We start from the raw sequence: 17,905 nt of genomic DNA on the forward strand, positions 1-17,905 counted from the left end.
AAACTATTTTAATATTTTATCAAAAAAGAATTCAACTACATTTTGTAGATTCCGAACTTGTAACCATCATTTACCAATTAAAAGTGGACGCTGGCTTAATATACCAAAACAAGACAGAATTTGTCCCCATTGTAATCTTAAAGAAATCGGAGATGAATTTCATTATATACTAATGTGCACTTCACTACAAAATGAAAGAATGCTATGCATAACAGAAAAACACATAAGATTTAAGAATATAATTAGTTTTTAAAAAAATCATGAATAGTAATAAACACTGTTTTCTTAGAAAAATGAGTTCGTTTATACATGTAAAGAAAATAAATAAAATATGCTCCCGGCCTAGAATTCCCATGCTTCACATTTATAGCAACATACTAATTTTTGTTCTTTATTATTAACGCATGCTATTGCTATGTATTAAATTATCCATATACTGTAAGTCTCTATATACTATTGTAAAATGGTGATGAGATTCAAATAAAATTATTGATTGATTGATGTCATATGCATGACGCCTTCCAAGCTTCTCTATGTAAACATACCAAAAATAGTCGCAAAAATACGAGGCAACAGCGGGATTTTGATATTGTGGCTAAAAATTTATGTATTATATAAATAAAGCCATACAGATAAATAAATGAACCTCTGCTTATCATTTATAAACACCAACATCAAATCGTAAAAAGGTAACAAAGATTTCAATGGATGGCAAAGGGTAGCGACTATTGAGATTTCGAAATGAACGTATTTTAACAAAATATGACTGCTTTATACAATTGTGTGCAAATTCAACTATTTTACCCTTCTTAAATGTCAATAACAATGAAAAATTCAGTGTTTTACAACAATTGGCAGGTAGTATTGTCTGACGTTTAATGTTTTCAATTAAATAGTTACACAATGTAGTTCTATATACAAGATGGCAAATGCATCCCATTACGATCATACATGTATGTATTTAACAGCGATGTTAAGCTAGTTAATACAAATTAAAACTGTATACAATACTTATAGCAGGAATTTAATTTTTTTCTTTTCATTTATAACAAATCCAGATAATATGTTTTCTCCGTGTGGAACAAATGTAACTTAGAATCAATCAATTAATATTTTATGCATCATGACAGACTGGTGTTGTGACATAAATGTAAACATCACAATTACTTTAAAATCAGGGTAAAATTATTTTTCATAACTTACAATTTATAATTACTTTATATTTTTAATTATTTAATTATCATTGCAAAACATTATGACATCTGAGCTTGCCGAAGTGTGAAAAAATTCATAAAACCCCATATTGCTTGTTCTTCCTAGTGACAGTTAAACACATTAATTATAATAAAGTGCTACGAATGGACAATTTTGTATTGTCATGAATGAAATTTGTTAATTTTGTTAAATTCACAATATATCTAAAAATCAAGGGAATGAAAATCACTTTGCTGTAAGCATCAAATCGTTTTAAGCATGTTCGCTATGAGCGCTATAAGTTTTACTGTTTCTAAGGAGTCGAGCACATGTCACAAACTATGGCATGTGGTTCTCTCTTGAAATATGTATATTGGGAGGTTAAAATTTCAGACGTTAAAAAGTGCATTAAATGGCCACCAATTTTTTTTTCATTGTATTTCCAATATATTTACAAATATTCTGAAGGAATGGATTCATGGCAAAATTTCAAAGCCTTGATAATAATAATAAAAAAAAATGGTCCTTAAAGTGCAGCAGTTGAACCATTTACAAATTTTTGGTTATAAAAAGGACCCTCCATTCACATTTTTAAAGGAACATCCTATTTTAATACGTTTCAACTATATTAAAGTTACTTGAAATTAGATATTAGATGGTTCTTGAAATTTTGAAAAAAATTAAAACTTATCAAAAATGGTCATAATCTTATTCTGATATCTTGATTACTTGTAAAATGATGAATAAAATTTTCAAAGCATTACCTCCCAGTAAACAGTGATGGATCGATTTCCCGAGTTATAAATCTCTGAGGAATAACCACTGGGCTGCATGGATGGAGCAAGAGAGGGGACTACAACAAATAAAATTTTCAAATATATACAATACATGCATACAAGAAGGAAAGGGGAGGTCAGAGGTCAGGGAAATATCTGTAATGGTTATAAGCTGAAAACTGTCCATTATCAGATATTAGACGGTCCAATTGCAAGGCATGGTAGCGTTGGACAGTCCGAGGCATGTTAGTGTTAGCATCTGCAATATTACTCATCATCAATTGTTGTTCAATATGAGGATGTAAGATCTATACCGATGTCCCTAGCAACTGGTTATACTGGGAGTCGACTGTATACATGTTTGTCAATATTTAATAATGGACCTGCTTCAAAAACTTGGCCATAGTAAGTAGGTCAAATGCAATGAATTGTGTTTGATACTAGACAACCTTCAACTTTAGTCCAGTAAGGGCTTTTAATCACTTTGCTGTACATTCTCCCAACACTTTTTGAGCACAGAACAATGATGTCGTTACTCTTTTAAGATTCCTTGAACAGCAACTGATGATTAAGGATCGATCAGTAATTTGCTTACTCTAAGCTTAAATGACATAATAATCCCTAGACAGTTTGCAAGTTTCTTGAATGTAAATACAGTAATATATTCCAGTTTAAAGATTTTTAAAAAATTCATCAGGACTAGATAATTAAGACCTGATACTTTTCAAATGTAATTATATCTCTACTGATGTTTCGCTATAAAAAGAAAGAGTGCACTTTTGGACCCCGGTAAAATGTGAAAAAATGATGAATCAAATTAAGCATAATTTTTCATCTCAGATCATTAATTGATATCTAAACCATAAGATTCAACAAATTTTAGTGCTGAAATTCATGAATATACAAAGAGCAAAGCCATACAATGTGGTAGGGGTCAGCCGACATTCGTGATTTTCTATAGTAAATCGTGGACGGTCATTCATTTCAAAGCTTTTGTTTACTGTCAGCCTAACGTTGTACAAACTTGTGCGAATGACAAAAAACGCATTATGCATCTATAAGACTTGTGTTAAAGGGTTTTTATCACATCTCAAAATTTTTTGACATGACAAAGTTAACATGCTATTAAAATCATATATTTAAAAATCTTTGCTAGAAAATTAATATTTTTGATGTTTCAGCGATTCAAAGTTTGAATTTCTCAAATTATCTCAATATGCATATTTTGATCGCCGATGTTACGCACCATTGCCCTGACATCATAGGTGTCAATCCTGGTCAAGCGAAGCACTTACTGTGTATGCAAAAGGGCTCATTTGTTGTGTCTATTAAACTTGTTAGAAAATAATTAAGTGATAATTGAATAATTGACAGCTTTTAAGGTATAATTTATGGCTTTATGATGCACAAATGTGCACAAGAAAGGTTTTAGGAAGATTTTCCCCCACATTTCCTTGATTTGGTCGAGAGATGAAAGGGGGGCCTTTTTTTGCAAATACAATATGGCGTTTATCTCCATTCAGAACAATCGTTTATGCCCGATTGATCGATCACGAATTTTTATCTGTCCTATAAAATATTTTAAGGAAAGATACTTTTTAAAAAAAAAAAAAATAAATGATAAACATGCATGTTTTGAAAGTCGCACAGAATCTAGTAGGAAAGTTGTGAACTTCGTAATGGCGTACGGCGCCATTAAAGAAGTGTCATTTTCACTGCTAGATACTCTTAGAAGATATACAGGATTTATTTTAATTAAAATAATAATGAAGGAGAATTTAAAATTCAAATATTTATAAATGTTTAAAAGTTAAACTTTAGTAATTCGTTCTATTTAGTTGATTAAGTCCCGAGTTGTCAATGGCTTCGTCTTCGGTGACCTCTCTCCAATTGTCGGCATATTTTTGGGTTATTTCTCTCTGCTAGACTTTCATACATTAAAATTTGACCGTCCATAATAAGGAATATAGTCGATGTCAAAATTTCAACCGGCTTTATTGTGTATTCTATTTATTTAGTGTAAAAATCTATTCAATATATTTTTTCTTACGATAAGCTTTACGAGTTCTATTGACCATTGACACCTACCGTATGACGTTTCAGTACCACGTGACCCCTATCTAATTAGTGGAGATTTTTACTTCGAGGACCCTATATTACGGGCCTTTCATCGTCTAATTATGGCCGTTTTCAACATTATTTCATAATTAAATGATAATTATATGTTTCAAGAATATAATAGTGTTTCATTTTTAAGAAATTTAGATACGTGATAAAAACCCTTTAAAGTATGAAATTTGTACAAGATTAGGCTTGTACTTAAAATATTAAAAATGTATGAAAAGTTCAGTGTTTTTCCTATTGCAAACGAGAGTATTTGTCTGTATGATCTATGTTGAACCCACCCGTGGAATAAATTGTTCAAAATTCCGGTAGTCACGTGAGTTCTACCCAGGTAAACATTCCTCAAAGGTGCTCACTGTAAAAGATAGCCACGTTTTGTATCATTAAATCAAAGTCGTGCTGCTTAAAGAAGTTTGTATGTATTTGGTTGTAGGAACACGGGAGGGTTAGGAGAGTTTAGTATCGTTAAAATGTCATCATACATAAAAGCGTCAAACATTTTTAACATTCATGTAAGACAATGGTACCGGTATTGAAAGCCACCTAAATACACTTTTTTCATTTTAAAATTTAAAGGAACTAATGTTAATACTTATTGTATTATTTCAAATGCAAGCGTGCAAATTTCTTAGTTTGATCACTATGGCTACAGGCATCTATATACAACTTGATTCGATTTTTTTTCCTCAGGTAAAATAGCTCAAGAAGTATCATTCAGCAAACGCGCCTGTCAATGATCCACCATCAGATTGTTCAAGTGTCCGATTTAAATGTCTCCTCCCCTTGATTCAAATAAACGAAACTCAAAGTTGGTTTGGTACGACTTTTCCGGATTTGGGGTGTCTATAGGCATTTCAAAATCTTCATTTGTTTCAAACCCATGCTGATTTAGGTGATGTTTTAACGTGATTTTAATTAGAAATATCCACTTGTGTTTAACTGTTACCAGAGGAGAACAATTTTGTGATATATTCTAAAGTAATACGGCACTGAAAAGGGCCCATTAAGCATTGCTTAAGCGCACTTGTCCTTTAGTTTGTTAAATGTTAATAATTCCCTAGAAATTGCTGTGAATGGACTAATATCCATTTTGCCGTGCATTAGTCAAGTAAGCTAATCCTTGCTTTGAAAACTAATTCCTGGTTTTCTTTGATCCTCTAGATTTTGCTTTTGTATCCATATAATAAAACAGTTAAAAAGTACAATTGAACTTCGATATCTCGAACTCTGTTATCGAGAATTCCACTTAATATGTCAAACTACTTTGGAAGTCCCAACCACTTATTCTTTAAGTATTTTACCCTTCCTATCCAGTTCAAGAGTTCAAGATAATGAGGTTTGACAATATTTCATTGAGGGAGTTAGCAAGATTCCAGTTCACCTTGACCAGTGGTAGAACTATTTCCATCAGGTTCACCTCTGGAAATAGTGTTGGTCTCGGGGAACTGGAATCTTGTTAGTCCCTCAATGATACACTTTAACTGCATGTATACCAGTATACTATATAAACATGCCCTAGAATATTCTTGGGTGAAAAATATAACTGAAGTCATAAACCTTCAAGAACTTTCAAAAATAAAATACGGTTGAAGTTAAGTATCTTGAATACTAATATCTCTAATACCATGGATATGTCAAACTGATTTGTAAGTCCCAATCACTTATTCTTTAAGTATTTTGTCCTCAATATCTCGAACCCTCAGATATCACGAAGTTGTTTTTCCTCAGTCCTTTTGAGTTCAAGATAATGAGGTTTGGCTGTATAAATTTTAAATTCTTAGACAGGCCAGTGTTTGGAGAGAGGGGATCATAATCTCACATCAACTTCGTTGTGGTAATTCTCAGTGTTTAATTTGTGATTTTTAAAGCAGATTTGTATAACGTATCTAATTTAACGAATTTATTAGAGGTGGGACAATATACCGATACACCGATACATACCAATATTGTCTGCTAAGATACGGTTTACTATACATTCATTGAAATATCGGTACGAAATGATACAAGAGCGACCTATGAAAAATTTGAAAATGAAGTAGTCATCATGGAAAATGGTGATGTGTATACGAACTTTATGAAGCGAGGAGATGATTTTGATATTGAAAAACAAGCTTTAGCACTAATAAGTCGTAGATAAGGGGGGATTTTCACTTTTAAGCATCCTCGGAAGACGGAACAAGAAAAGTTCAGTCTTTAAAATGTATTATATACAGAAAGTATCGTTTCCTCAATGGGGGATATCTTTATTTTTTAGTGTCCATCTGGCATAAACAGCTCGGACATAGTATGGACTCTCTTATTTTCATTAAAAAGAATTTGAAATTTTGAAACATTTTTTGTAAACTCCGGTTATAGACTTTTACCAAGTAATAATTATGTACATGAGATATTGATTTTGTAAATTTATAGTCAATGAGATTGATGAACTGAACTTCCAAGTATTAATTTCAAAGCACATGTGATTTGATATTAAATAAATTGTTGATTGATTGTCAAGAAGACCAGTGATTCATTTTGAAAATGGCTATCATGGGTCCAAAGGACCCTTTTTACTGACAATATTGAGTCCCATGCCAAAAACCAATGTGTAAAAATCCAAGGGTACTCAATGGTACCATATATTAGATATTAAGAGGAAATTCTGGTGAAATAGAAAAGGGTTTTGTCTGAAAGTGCAGTTGTTTTATTGAAGCTGTGAGTGGTTTATACTATAATTACTATCAATTGGAAGTAAGAATAAACGATTTTGTTGAATGTAAATAATATATTGTCAACTGTGCACCTTGCTTCTATTTTTAGATCGTACATATACGATTTCACACATAATTTGTATCTATCATAAAATCACAGAAGCAGACCAGTTGCTCTACTGAATGAAGTAAAGAAAGTTTTCTTTTAAAAAAAAAAAATAGCCTGAAGGAGAATGATCATACTTATTTGCTTCTTAGGAAAAAATTAAAATGATTCAGGTTACAGCTAAAATATGCTATTATACGCTTCAGAAATGTTCCACAGCAGACAAAATTGAATTATCTTTTTCTGATAATTGTTTCATTGTTAACTGCAATATAACTCTGATCTGTTGTTGGTAACATTATACCAGTTAAAATCGCTTATCACGTGGATATGATGCAATCGGCCAAGTTTTGAAGCAGATTATATGAAATAATTTAAAATAATACCTTTCATTTTATAAATTAAATGCATCAATTGGGATACACATTTAATGAAATAATCATAGGCACTCCTCAGCTTAATTTGTTAAAAAATATATATCTACTATACAATAAACATGTTTATTGTATAGTCTATACTATAAGCATGTTTATTGTATAGTAGATATATATTTTTTAACAAATTAAGCTGGGGAGTATCTATGGAAATAATGCGTCCAGAGCAAAATTCATGCGTAATTTACGCAGGACACATACCAAAATGAAACGCTGGAAGACAAATAAAATAATCAATTTCTTATAGTTTTCTAATTTATCATAATATCAAGATACATGTATAGTATTTTATGTATCGAGATATGTATCGTATCGTAAGTCCTGTGTATCGTCCCACCCCTAGAATTTATGATTACGAATAGTTTTGGAAGACATACATTTAATTAATAAATTTCAAAGTACACAATTTTTTTTAGTAGGTATTTACTTCATTGAATAGTTTTTTTTAAAGAAAATGCTATTCAAAGCTTTAATGTATCTTTATATGATCTATCTGGTTCTTAATTAATACCTGTTTCACATGTATCAAAGTTGTTCTGCTTGGGATCACTATAGTACAATCCTCTTAAAGGTTTAATCTTCACTTCAACTGTGTATGTTGTTGCAGGAATCAGATTACATACAATAAGGCTCTTGTTGACATCAACATTGTGAATCTAAATATAAGAAGTAAATAATAAAGACCTATTTCTGACTTTTGAAGTGTATATATTTATCAAATGTGTGGAAGGACCAATTTCTATGAAGAATACTGGATCATCTCAGAAATTGAATGGAGACAAGATGGAGTATCCCATCCTAAATGCCAAAATAATTCACACTGAACAGATAATTCAGCTAGGTCCAGCATCTCTATTTGAAGTATATAAGACGGGATGATCGAATTGTCATGACTAAACAAAGCAAATGACCCTGATCTTTGACCTTTTCATTTTTAATATCAACAGACCTTTTCTCCAGGTCAATTCGCTTCAACAGAGCAATTAAAAGATTGACTTGTCAATCGAGAGTAAACTTACACATTCTGAAATGCTCAGCTATGTTAAGGAAGGAAGTGGAAAATGCCATATATAAGTACCTTCTTAATATGTATTATTTTTGAAAATATGTGTAACAAAGTAACTGTATACATGAAGGAAAGGCAATATAGATATCCATAATGGATAGGTTTGTGTCGTACTCAGTAACAGTTACATTGCATGTATCAGCTGTGTGTCACTTGGCTGGTATAAAAATAGAATCGTTAAGCTGAATGTAGAAAATGATGCTAGTGCAAGGGCATATGCATGCTTTTGGAGAAAAATGTTGACTTGAAAAGTGCTGGGAGCTATCAGTTGAAATTGACAACCCAAGGAAAACCATTGTTGATGCGTCGGTTGACAATGGTTTTCCTTGGGGTGTCAATTTCAACTGTCATCTTCAAAACATGCACCATTTATTAGGGATGGCAATCGAATATAGAATTGCTAATCGTTTAACCGCAAGACGTTCCGACTAATACACATTATTGGACATTTTTTTCAAGTACCTCTGTATTTGTATACAGGAAGCCTTAAAAACGTTAGAAGCTGGAAACATTCTGCTTAACTTGGTCAGGAAACTACATTTACATATATTTTATTTCAGTTTCAATAGACAAGAAAAAATTAAGAAAAACATGAAACATGCATACCTGTAAAATCGGACATTGATAATTTTCCAGAGCAAATGTCACACAAGTTCATTCTGCATTGTCACTATAATGAAAACGGTTTGTTCCCGTTTTGCACACATTTAAATTTCAGGTATTGAAATTTGTTATTGTATTTTGTTACATAATACATAATATTATGTTATGTATTTGTTATTCTTTTAATTATATATTACATGTATAATGCATTGGTAAAATGCAGGTAATTCCAGGTAAATCCCAGACGGAGATCAGACTATAACTGGTCGCCGTGGCGCAGTGGTTAGAGCGTCTGCTCTAGAGTCGCGAAGTAAGGAGTTGATCCTTACGTCGCGGGTTCGAATCCCACTGTGGGACGTGGAGACCTGTCCTTCGGATGAGACCGTATAAACTGAGGTCCCGTGTCGCAGTAGGTGCTGGTACGAAAAAGATCCCTCACTGCTCAATGGCCGTAAGTGCCGAGTATAGGACAAAATTTGCAGCTCTCAACGGGCAAGTGGTGGTGTCTCCATATGAGTGAAACATTCTCGAGAGGGACGTTAAATAACATACAAACAAACAAACAAACAGACTATAACTGCTATCAAAACATATTTCAGATTTATTGTTCCATAATACCTACTTAGCAAATGAGTGCAAAATGGGTACACACCATTAAAATTATACGTCTGATCTTTCACTTAATTTATAAGTTTGTCTAATATAATTTAAAAGATAGAGGCAAAAGTTAGACATACCAATTTTCACAGTGCTCAACAATGCTTTATCTAACATAATTAAAGAATTACAGGAAAGTCAGGGTAACGGCATGGGTTCTTAAAAAAAGTAATTACATGTAAAACTTCTTAAACTGACCAATTACCCCTTGATCTCAATCTGGAGAATCATAAATTACCCCCAATGAAGCTTAAATAGATATGAGAAAAAAGCTAAATTATCAATTTTATGCAGAGATTTCTTTCTTAGAAATGAATTTTTAGAAAATTGCATTCAAATTTACATATATTTTATTTTTTCCGACTAACGTACCTTTACAGATTATCTTACCAAATACCATCGTTCCGACCGAGTTATCGATTAACCGGTTACAAATTGCCATCCCTACTATTTATAAATTATTCGTTTTTTTTCTTTTCTTTTTTTGTATTGTGTTCATGTTGAAAAGGAAGTTAAAAATCATATTGAATTCATTATTCCCTTTATCTTAGATTATCTTTGATAATTAATTTCATGATTAAGAATTAATTACCTTTATAATGTATTGGTGACAATTATAAACAGCAAGCATATTTCAATGGATATTTTTTTTACTAAAGTTTACCGATTTCTGATTCAGTTTTATTTTGTCACTAATTTGATTTTATTCAACAGGGTTTTAAAGTAAACTACTTGAAATAAAACTTATCCAATCCAAACGAGGCTTTCTTCCTGCATGCAGGATACCTGGTTACAATTAAAGATAAAAAATATGGTATTCGATTGTAATTAATATAATGTAAATAAACAAGTTGAACCTCTGGTGTTAAGGGAAGCAGTCATAGGAGCTACAACAACATGGTGACCTAATTCATTTTTCTACACAGAGAAAAGATCAGCTGTATTTGAGAGCACTCTAAGTAGAAAAGAAATGAAGTTCTTGTTGTTATGGATGATTTCTTTTTATTAAAAAACTAGAAATATGTCCATAGGACATGAATGCCCTGCCGAGGGTATATTAGTAATGCAACGTGAAAATAAATATTAGTGTATAAAATTTGATGAGAATATCTTGAATAGTTTCTTTAAAATTGAAAGTTGGATATAGATGATAAGTTCTCACCAAATTATGTATAAGTGCATAAGCATTCATAAATATATCTTAAATGGTTTATTTAAAAATAAGCAAAATGCAAATTTAAGAAAAGTGAGGTCAAGGTCACAGGAAAGTTCAAGGTCAAACATTTTTGATGCAGTTGAATAGTTCTCACAAATACATATCAGCATATTAAGTTTGATAAAAATATTTTGAATGGTTTATTTAAAATAAATGAAGTTAAGTTCAAAGGAAAGTTCTAGGTCAAAATATGTTGATGCAGTTGAAAAGGTTACATCAGTATGTATTAGCACATGAAGTTTGATAAAAAAAATATTATGAATGGTTTCTTTAAAACTGAGTTAAACACAAATTGAGAAAAGTGAGGTCAAGGTCAAAGGAAAGGCCAAGGTAAAAAAAATATTGATGCAGTTGAATAGCTTACACCAGTATGTATCAGCATATGAAGTTTAACACTAATTTAAGAAAAAAGAGGTCAAGGTCAAAGGAGAGGTAAAAAAATGTTGATGCAGTTGAATAGCTCTCATCAGTACATGTATGTATCAGCATATGAAGTTTGATAACACTGTATTGAATTGTTTCTTTAAAACTGAGCTAAACACTAATTTAAGAAAAGTGAGGTCAAGGTTAAAGGAAAGGTTAAGGTAAAAAAAATTTTGATGCAGTTGAATAGAAAATATGAAGTTTGATTACACCATCTTAAATGGTATCTTTAAAACAGAGCTTAACACTAATTTAAGAAAAGTGAGGTCAAGGTCAAAGGAAAGGTCAAGGCTAAAAAATGTTGATGATGTTGCATAGTTTTCGTTACTATCTATCAGCATATGAAGTTTGGTAAAAATATCTTGGATAGTTTCTTTGAAACTGAGCTTTGAACAGAGCTAAACGCATAGCACGACGAAAAGACAGACGGAAGGATGGAAGATGGACATGACAAACACTATATGCCCCGGCAATATTCATGGCGGGGCATAAAAATTACATAAGGACTACAGTAAAACCTGGTTATAACGAAGTCACTGGAACCTATGAAATGACTTCGCTATATCCGTTATACATGTGTATCCGTATAAGGAATTCGTAAAATTTATTTACCACTTGAAGGGTCCAAGGAAACTTCCCTATATCCGTGAATTTCCAATATCTGTGTTCGTACTAAACGACTTTTACTGTATTCCTTTCCAGAAAAGAAATACTGAGATGGGAAGGGGGGCTAATACCTAGGCTTTTACATTTCAAATCAACAATTCTCATCCTCTGGAGCTATCCAGAAACATCCAAGAAAACTCAGTCTTTATTTATCTTTAGTTATTTATACCAGAGGGGTACTGTTCCATTGTGACATCAGGCTGACTTGAGAGGATGTCTTGACCTCTCCTGGAATTGTCTCCCATGACACATTGGCACATCCACAAGAACCCAAGGACAAGGCATTAATGTATTCTGTAGGCAAAGGTTTCTCTACAAAATAAAATTGAAAAAATGTGTTTGCATGTACTGTTAATAAATTATTTTAATGGCAATCATATTTTAGTGCATTTTGTGCTGTTTCTTGTCCCCTAATTTATTTACATGCTAATAATGTATAAGAAGAAATTTTAGCAAGGACTCAATTTTGGCATTTTACCAAGGATGTTGAGAGCACTAAAATTAAAATATTGCTAACAATTTATTCTGCATAAGAGGTCACCGCAATCTTTTTATGCACCATAAGATCGCTAAAAAAATTTACATATACTAATCAGTGTAAAACGTGAAATAGTTATACGTGTAAAACATATGATAAAAAGAATCTCTCATGGTCTGTGGTAAGATTGTTAAATGCAACATATGAATAGTGCATTTAAGGTACAAGATTTATTTGAAAAAGGTTTTTCTTTGGTGCAGGTTTATTTTCTCCTACAATTATAAATAAATAATCTTAATCTGTTTAATTCTGCCGAACCCTAACACAATATTAATTTATAGATACAAAACACTTCTGCATTCTTAACAAATTAATTTTAAATTTAACACTTGTTCTACGTGAAAATAATTTCCTTAAACATTCAAAACAACTGCTACTTCCTCCCAACCCTTCCTCCACTTAACCTGTCCCAATTTCCCCCCAGAACCCTTAAAATCTCAAAAGAGAACATCCTCTCTAACTAGAACAGCGGATATGAGTATTGTCTCCTCATATTAAGACCATTTTTTCCTGACTTTCTATTCAAACATTTTTTAAAAGGAAAGGAGCTTATCATTGTCATTCTCTGCTATTTTTATCATTTTTAAGTAAAATTTAAGCAAAAAGTTTTGAATTCGAACCAGATTTGAATGGAATCAGATAGCATACTTCATTCTGATACAAATCTTTTTTGCTACATTTTTATTTTTACAATGACTAATGTATAGTAATTGTATTTTTATCATAAAGCAATACCTAGCATAGAAAAAGACAACACTTTTACAATCATGCTCTCTTAACCAGCGTACCAAGATCAAAAGCTTCATGTCTTTCAACAATCAACTTTCGATACCACTACCTTCATGTTGAAGCTGCCTGAGCCTATTAAATTTTTGCAGCTCAATCAGCTCACCTAACATGATTAGGATTCTCCAATTTGAAAATTTAACCATGGAGGAATCTGCTGAAATGTGATCGAAAGCACTAGGGTGTGTTAGACTTTCTAAGCTTCATTAATTATTGTTTGATTTCACAAAACTTGACCATTGCAAATAAAAAGTTGTATTAGAAAAAAAAAGAAAAAGGTCAGAAAAATAAACAACAACAACAAACAAAAATAACTTACTTTATAAATATACAAAGTTTTATTAAAGTTGGACCAAAACTGTAGGGGCATTATAAAAGAATTTCATAGATTTTTTTAAATTTCAAATATAAGTAACCATAGCAACAATGAACATCAAATTTTATTCAAAAATCGATATAATTACAGAATTGATGTTGTCTATTGTATGTTAATTTTTATTCCAATAAGACCAAAACTGATGAAGGAGCAGTATTTTGAAAAAAAAAGTTTACAGACACACAGACAAACAAACACCGACCTAGGCTTTTAAAACTGCATATGGTCTTAGAAAACTTACTGATTATATACATAGTATAAGTATCAAATCTTCATATAAGCAGGGGCATAAATTTAACACAACTTTAATTTTCCTTTCTCCATTCTTTTTTTTCCCCTCTACACTGCATTTTTTTGCCGATTTCCCTCCATTGTTACTTCTCCACATGACCCAGTCTAAAAATAGCGCCACGCGATGTTTCATAAGAATGGGAGGTACATGTAACCCTAAAACTTAGACTTGGCAATTGACGTTCAAGTACATTCTACCAGAAATATATGAAACAAATATATATATGAAAAAAAATATATATATATATATATATATATATATATATATATATATATATATATATATATATATATATATATATATATATTAAATTAAAAACAGACCTACAGGAATTGATTAAATACAAGGTCGGAATAGAAAATTTTGAAAGGGTGAATTCTCTCTGGCTGCAGAAACTTGACTTGGGTGCTTGTCAATTTTTTGACATCGTTATGTTACTGTGCTATTCTTTTTTTTTTGTAAATCATTTATTATATAGTGAACATGTTGGAATCCCTACCCAATTACATGTGTACAGAAAAATTAACTCTCATGAAATTTATCACCATCTGATTGACTCTCAATCATCATGCTTCATGGCAAAATCACTGATCAACGACCGTCTTGTTTGTTTAGCACAGTCCGACCGCTTTTGACCATGGTGCAACTTGTTTAACAATGGCACACATTAATTTAATCATTGCTGGCTGCCTAGATAAAACCTCTTGTGGAGAACCCTGATGATACATATGCAATACTTGCTCATAATCAAGTGTGCCACTGGTCATCATCAGTTTAGCTGGACACATCCGATTTGTCAGAATCAAGTATGCTAAGAGTCAATGTTCAAAACCTACTTAAGCCAGGTTGAAACTTACTTATGTTCTCTGTTATATATTCCATCCGGAAAGACTTCACTACATTAAATTCCAGGTTTGTTACATTAAGGATGACAATCTTGGACATCGAGAAGATGGCAGCATTAGTAAAACCATCTTTTTCTGCCCAAGAACAGTTCTGCTGGTATTTACCGGTAAATTTCTCTGGACAAGGTAGAACAGTTGACCCATTGTCAGGAGACCTAAATGAAATCAACAAATTAAAATGACACATCCTCTGGTCAGACTAGTAACATTTGTGTATATTATGAACTTCCAATGTTTCTCCACTAGAAATCTGTGGACTGACATCGATTTTATACATTTTCTGCCACTGACATTGAACTTGCCAAATAACTTTGGTCATGGTTATGAATACCCTCAACTTGTCCATAATCTTTGCTGAAGTAACAATTTGCAATATTTATCCATTACAAAATCATGAACTGGATACAAATTCTATACTTTCTCTGCAAGTCTCCTTTGAACTCATCAATGACTTGGGTCAAGGTCATGACACATATTTGTGACATAAGTGTAGTAGGAGAGGGGGAATGAAGAAAACATATGACTGGATCAGGAATCAAGCCTGGGGGCCTGTATCACAAGTCAGGTGCTTTGACCACTGAGCTAACCATAAGCCTATATTCACAGTCCATATAGCCTAAACTACTATAATTAAAATAGGTACATGTAATATTCATGTGAAATATGAGCCTCTAATGTTGTTCCATAAAACAGGTTTGAAGTGGAAATAAATTTTACACGTTTTCTGCCAGTGACCTTGAAATTGCCAAAAAAGTCAAGATTTAGACAAACTCTTGGATTATAAGCAACCTCGTGTTAAGTATTAAACTCCAATGCTCTATATTAGAGAGTTGTGGACCTGAAATGTATAATACACTTTTCTGTCAATGACCATGAACTTGGGTCAAGGTCAAGGTCATGAAAAGGTCATGACACACCAAAAGCCATAAAATTTTGGTGTTTTACCTTTCAATGTTACACCATTGCAAAATATGTTCAGGACAGGAATCATACATTTTTCTAAAAGTGACCTTGAACATGAGTAAATAACCTTGGATCAAGGTCATAACACACATTCAGGTCATTAGCAATCTTTGTATTAGGTATGAACTTCCAATGTTTCTCCATTACAAAGTTATAGACCTGACACAAATTTTACACTTTTCCAACCAGTGACCTTGAACTTGTTTGGATGACCTTGAATCAAGATCATGACAAACCTCAGGTCATACATGTAAGCAATTCTTGTGTAAAGTATGGGAACTTCCGATGTTTCTCCATTACAAAATTACGGCCCAGAAATGAGGGGCAGCTAGGCAGACAGAAAGATGTACACGGTGATTCCCAAGTACCCTGAAACTAAGGTTCCAGGGGTTTAAATATCTTGAACAGTTTCTTTGAAATTCAGCTAAACACAAAGTGTGATAGAAAGACAAAAGGGTGGAAGGACAAAAGATGAGATTACAAACACTAAATGCCCCAGCTATATTCATGGTGGGGCATAAAAAGTGTATTTTTCAAGTGTTTATAATTAAGTTCACAGCAAGAATTATTTTCCTTAATTGTTAAAGAAGATACACCAAATATACATGTACATGTACAGTGAGAATGAATAAACAATTCTGACACTCAGATAAAAACAGCTAGAGTTTCTCTGAATTCTTGATAAAATTCATGACCATGTTTACAAATTTTCAATCTAACAACCTCTTACCTATGATGTCACAGTCTAGTCTATTATACTAAAACGGCTTAAAGGCCATTTTCTGATAATAACCACTACAGTATCTTTTATATACAGTCAAACCTCGTTATCTCAAACTCAATGGGACCAAGAAAAAACTTTGAGATATCCAACGATTTGAGCTATATAGGGTAAAATACTTAAAGAATAAGTGGTTGGGACTTATAAATCCCTTCGACATATTCATTGCATTCGAGATATCGGTGTTCAAGATACCGAAGTTCAACTACATTATTATTACTATAAACTTTTAACAGCTGAAATTATAATAAGATAATACAAACAAACAACATTAAGAAGCAATACTTCACTTTGCTATTTGACAGAATTTGAATGACTTACATTATAATTGAGATATGGAGATGATCAGGGTGGTTGTATAGTCCAAGTTCCCATCTACAGTGAAACTCATTTTTCTCTTCATTCAATATACAAGTAAAGTTTGTTACATTCCTCACAGCTTCATCTAAAAAAAACAAGAAACATCACAGCAGGACATTTACACTGTGTACTACAGTTCATTTGCAAAATAAAGACAAGAGGCTCATGGGCCACATCACTCACCTGAGCACAGTGGCTAGGAAAAAAGCAAAAATCAGATCCGTATTGAAAAGCTTAAATGCATAAGTGGTTTCGACCTACCCCTAAAATGGGGGGGGGGGGGGGCATGATTTAAACAAAATTGAATCTACATTAACTAAAGATGCTTACATATTTCTTTGACTACCGGTAACTGTTGCTTTTTCCTACAAGTTTGAACTTTCATTGCAGCCCCACCGTACCCCTGGGTGTAATGATTTGAACAAACTTGAATCTACACTACCTAAGGATGCTTCCTCATAAATATGAGCAATCATGGCTTTGCTGTTCGTGAAAAGAAGATTTTTAAAGATTTTTCCTATATACTCCTATGTAAAACTTTGATCGTCCATTGTGGCCCCACCCTACCACCGGGGGTCATGATTTGAACAAACTTGAATCTACACCACCTGAAGTTGCTTCCATATAAATATGAGCAATCACGGCTTTGCTGTTCTTGAGAAGATTTTTAAAGATTTTTTCCTATATATTCCTATGTAAAACTTTGATCATCCATTGTGGCCCCACCCTACCCCCTGGTGTGGTCATGATTTGAACAAACTTGAATCTACACTTCCTGAGGATGCTTCCATATAAATATGAGCAATCATGGCTTTGCTGTTCTTGAGAAGGTTTTTTCTATATACTCCTATGTTAAACTTTGATTGTCCATTGTGGCCCCACTCTCCTCCCTGGAGTCACGAATTGAACAAACTTGAATATACAATACCTGAGGATGCTTATAAATATG

At 32.5% G+C, this 17,905-nt stretch overlaps 1 protein-coding gene across 1 annotated transcript in view; it reads right to left on the reverse strand.

The window, feature by feature from the left end:
• The window catches only part of LOC133190639 (uncharacterized), a 54,357-nt gene that overhangs the window by 13,969 nt on the left and 22,483 nt on the right, over positions 1-17,905 (reverse strand). The window contains exons 5-9 of the mRNA XM_061326330.1: positions 16,918-17,041; positions 14,805-15,007; positions 12,125-12,267; positions 7,836-7,980; positions 1,959-2,047 (exon numbers count right to left, since the gene is read on the reverse strand). Of these exons, the coding sequence (XP_061182314.1) occupies positions 1,959-2,047; positions 7,836-7,980; positions 12,125-12,267; positions 14,805-15,007; positions 16,918-17,041 (704 nt within the window). The remainder of the gene's footprint in view (positions 1-1,958; positions 2,048-7,835; positions 7,981-12,124; positions 12,268-14,804; positions 15,008-16,917; positions 17,042-17,905) is intronic.

Source organism: Saccostrea echinata, unplaced genomic scaffold, assembly GCF_033153115.1.
Source record: "Saccostrea echinata isolate AGI-Se365-2 ecotype Australia unplaced genomic scaffold, CSIRO_AGI_Sech_v1 ptg000022l, whole genome shotgun sequence".
NCBI lineage: Eukaryota > Metazoa > Mollusca > Bivalvia > Ostreida > Ostreidae > Saccostrea > Saccostrea echinata.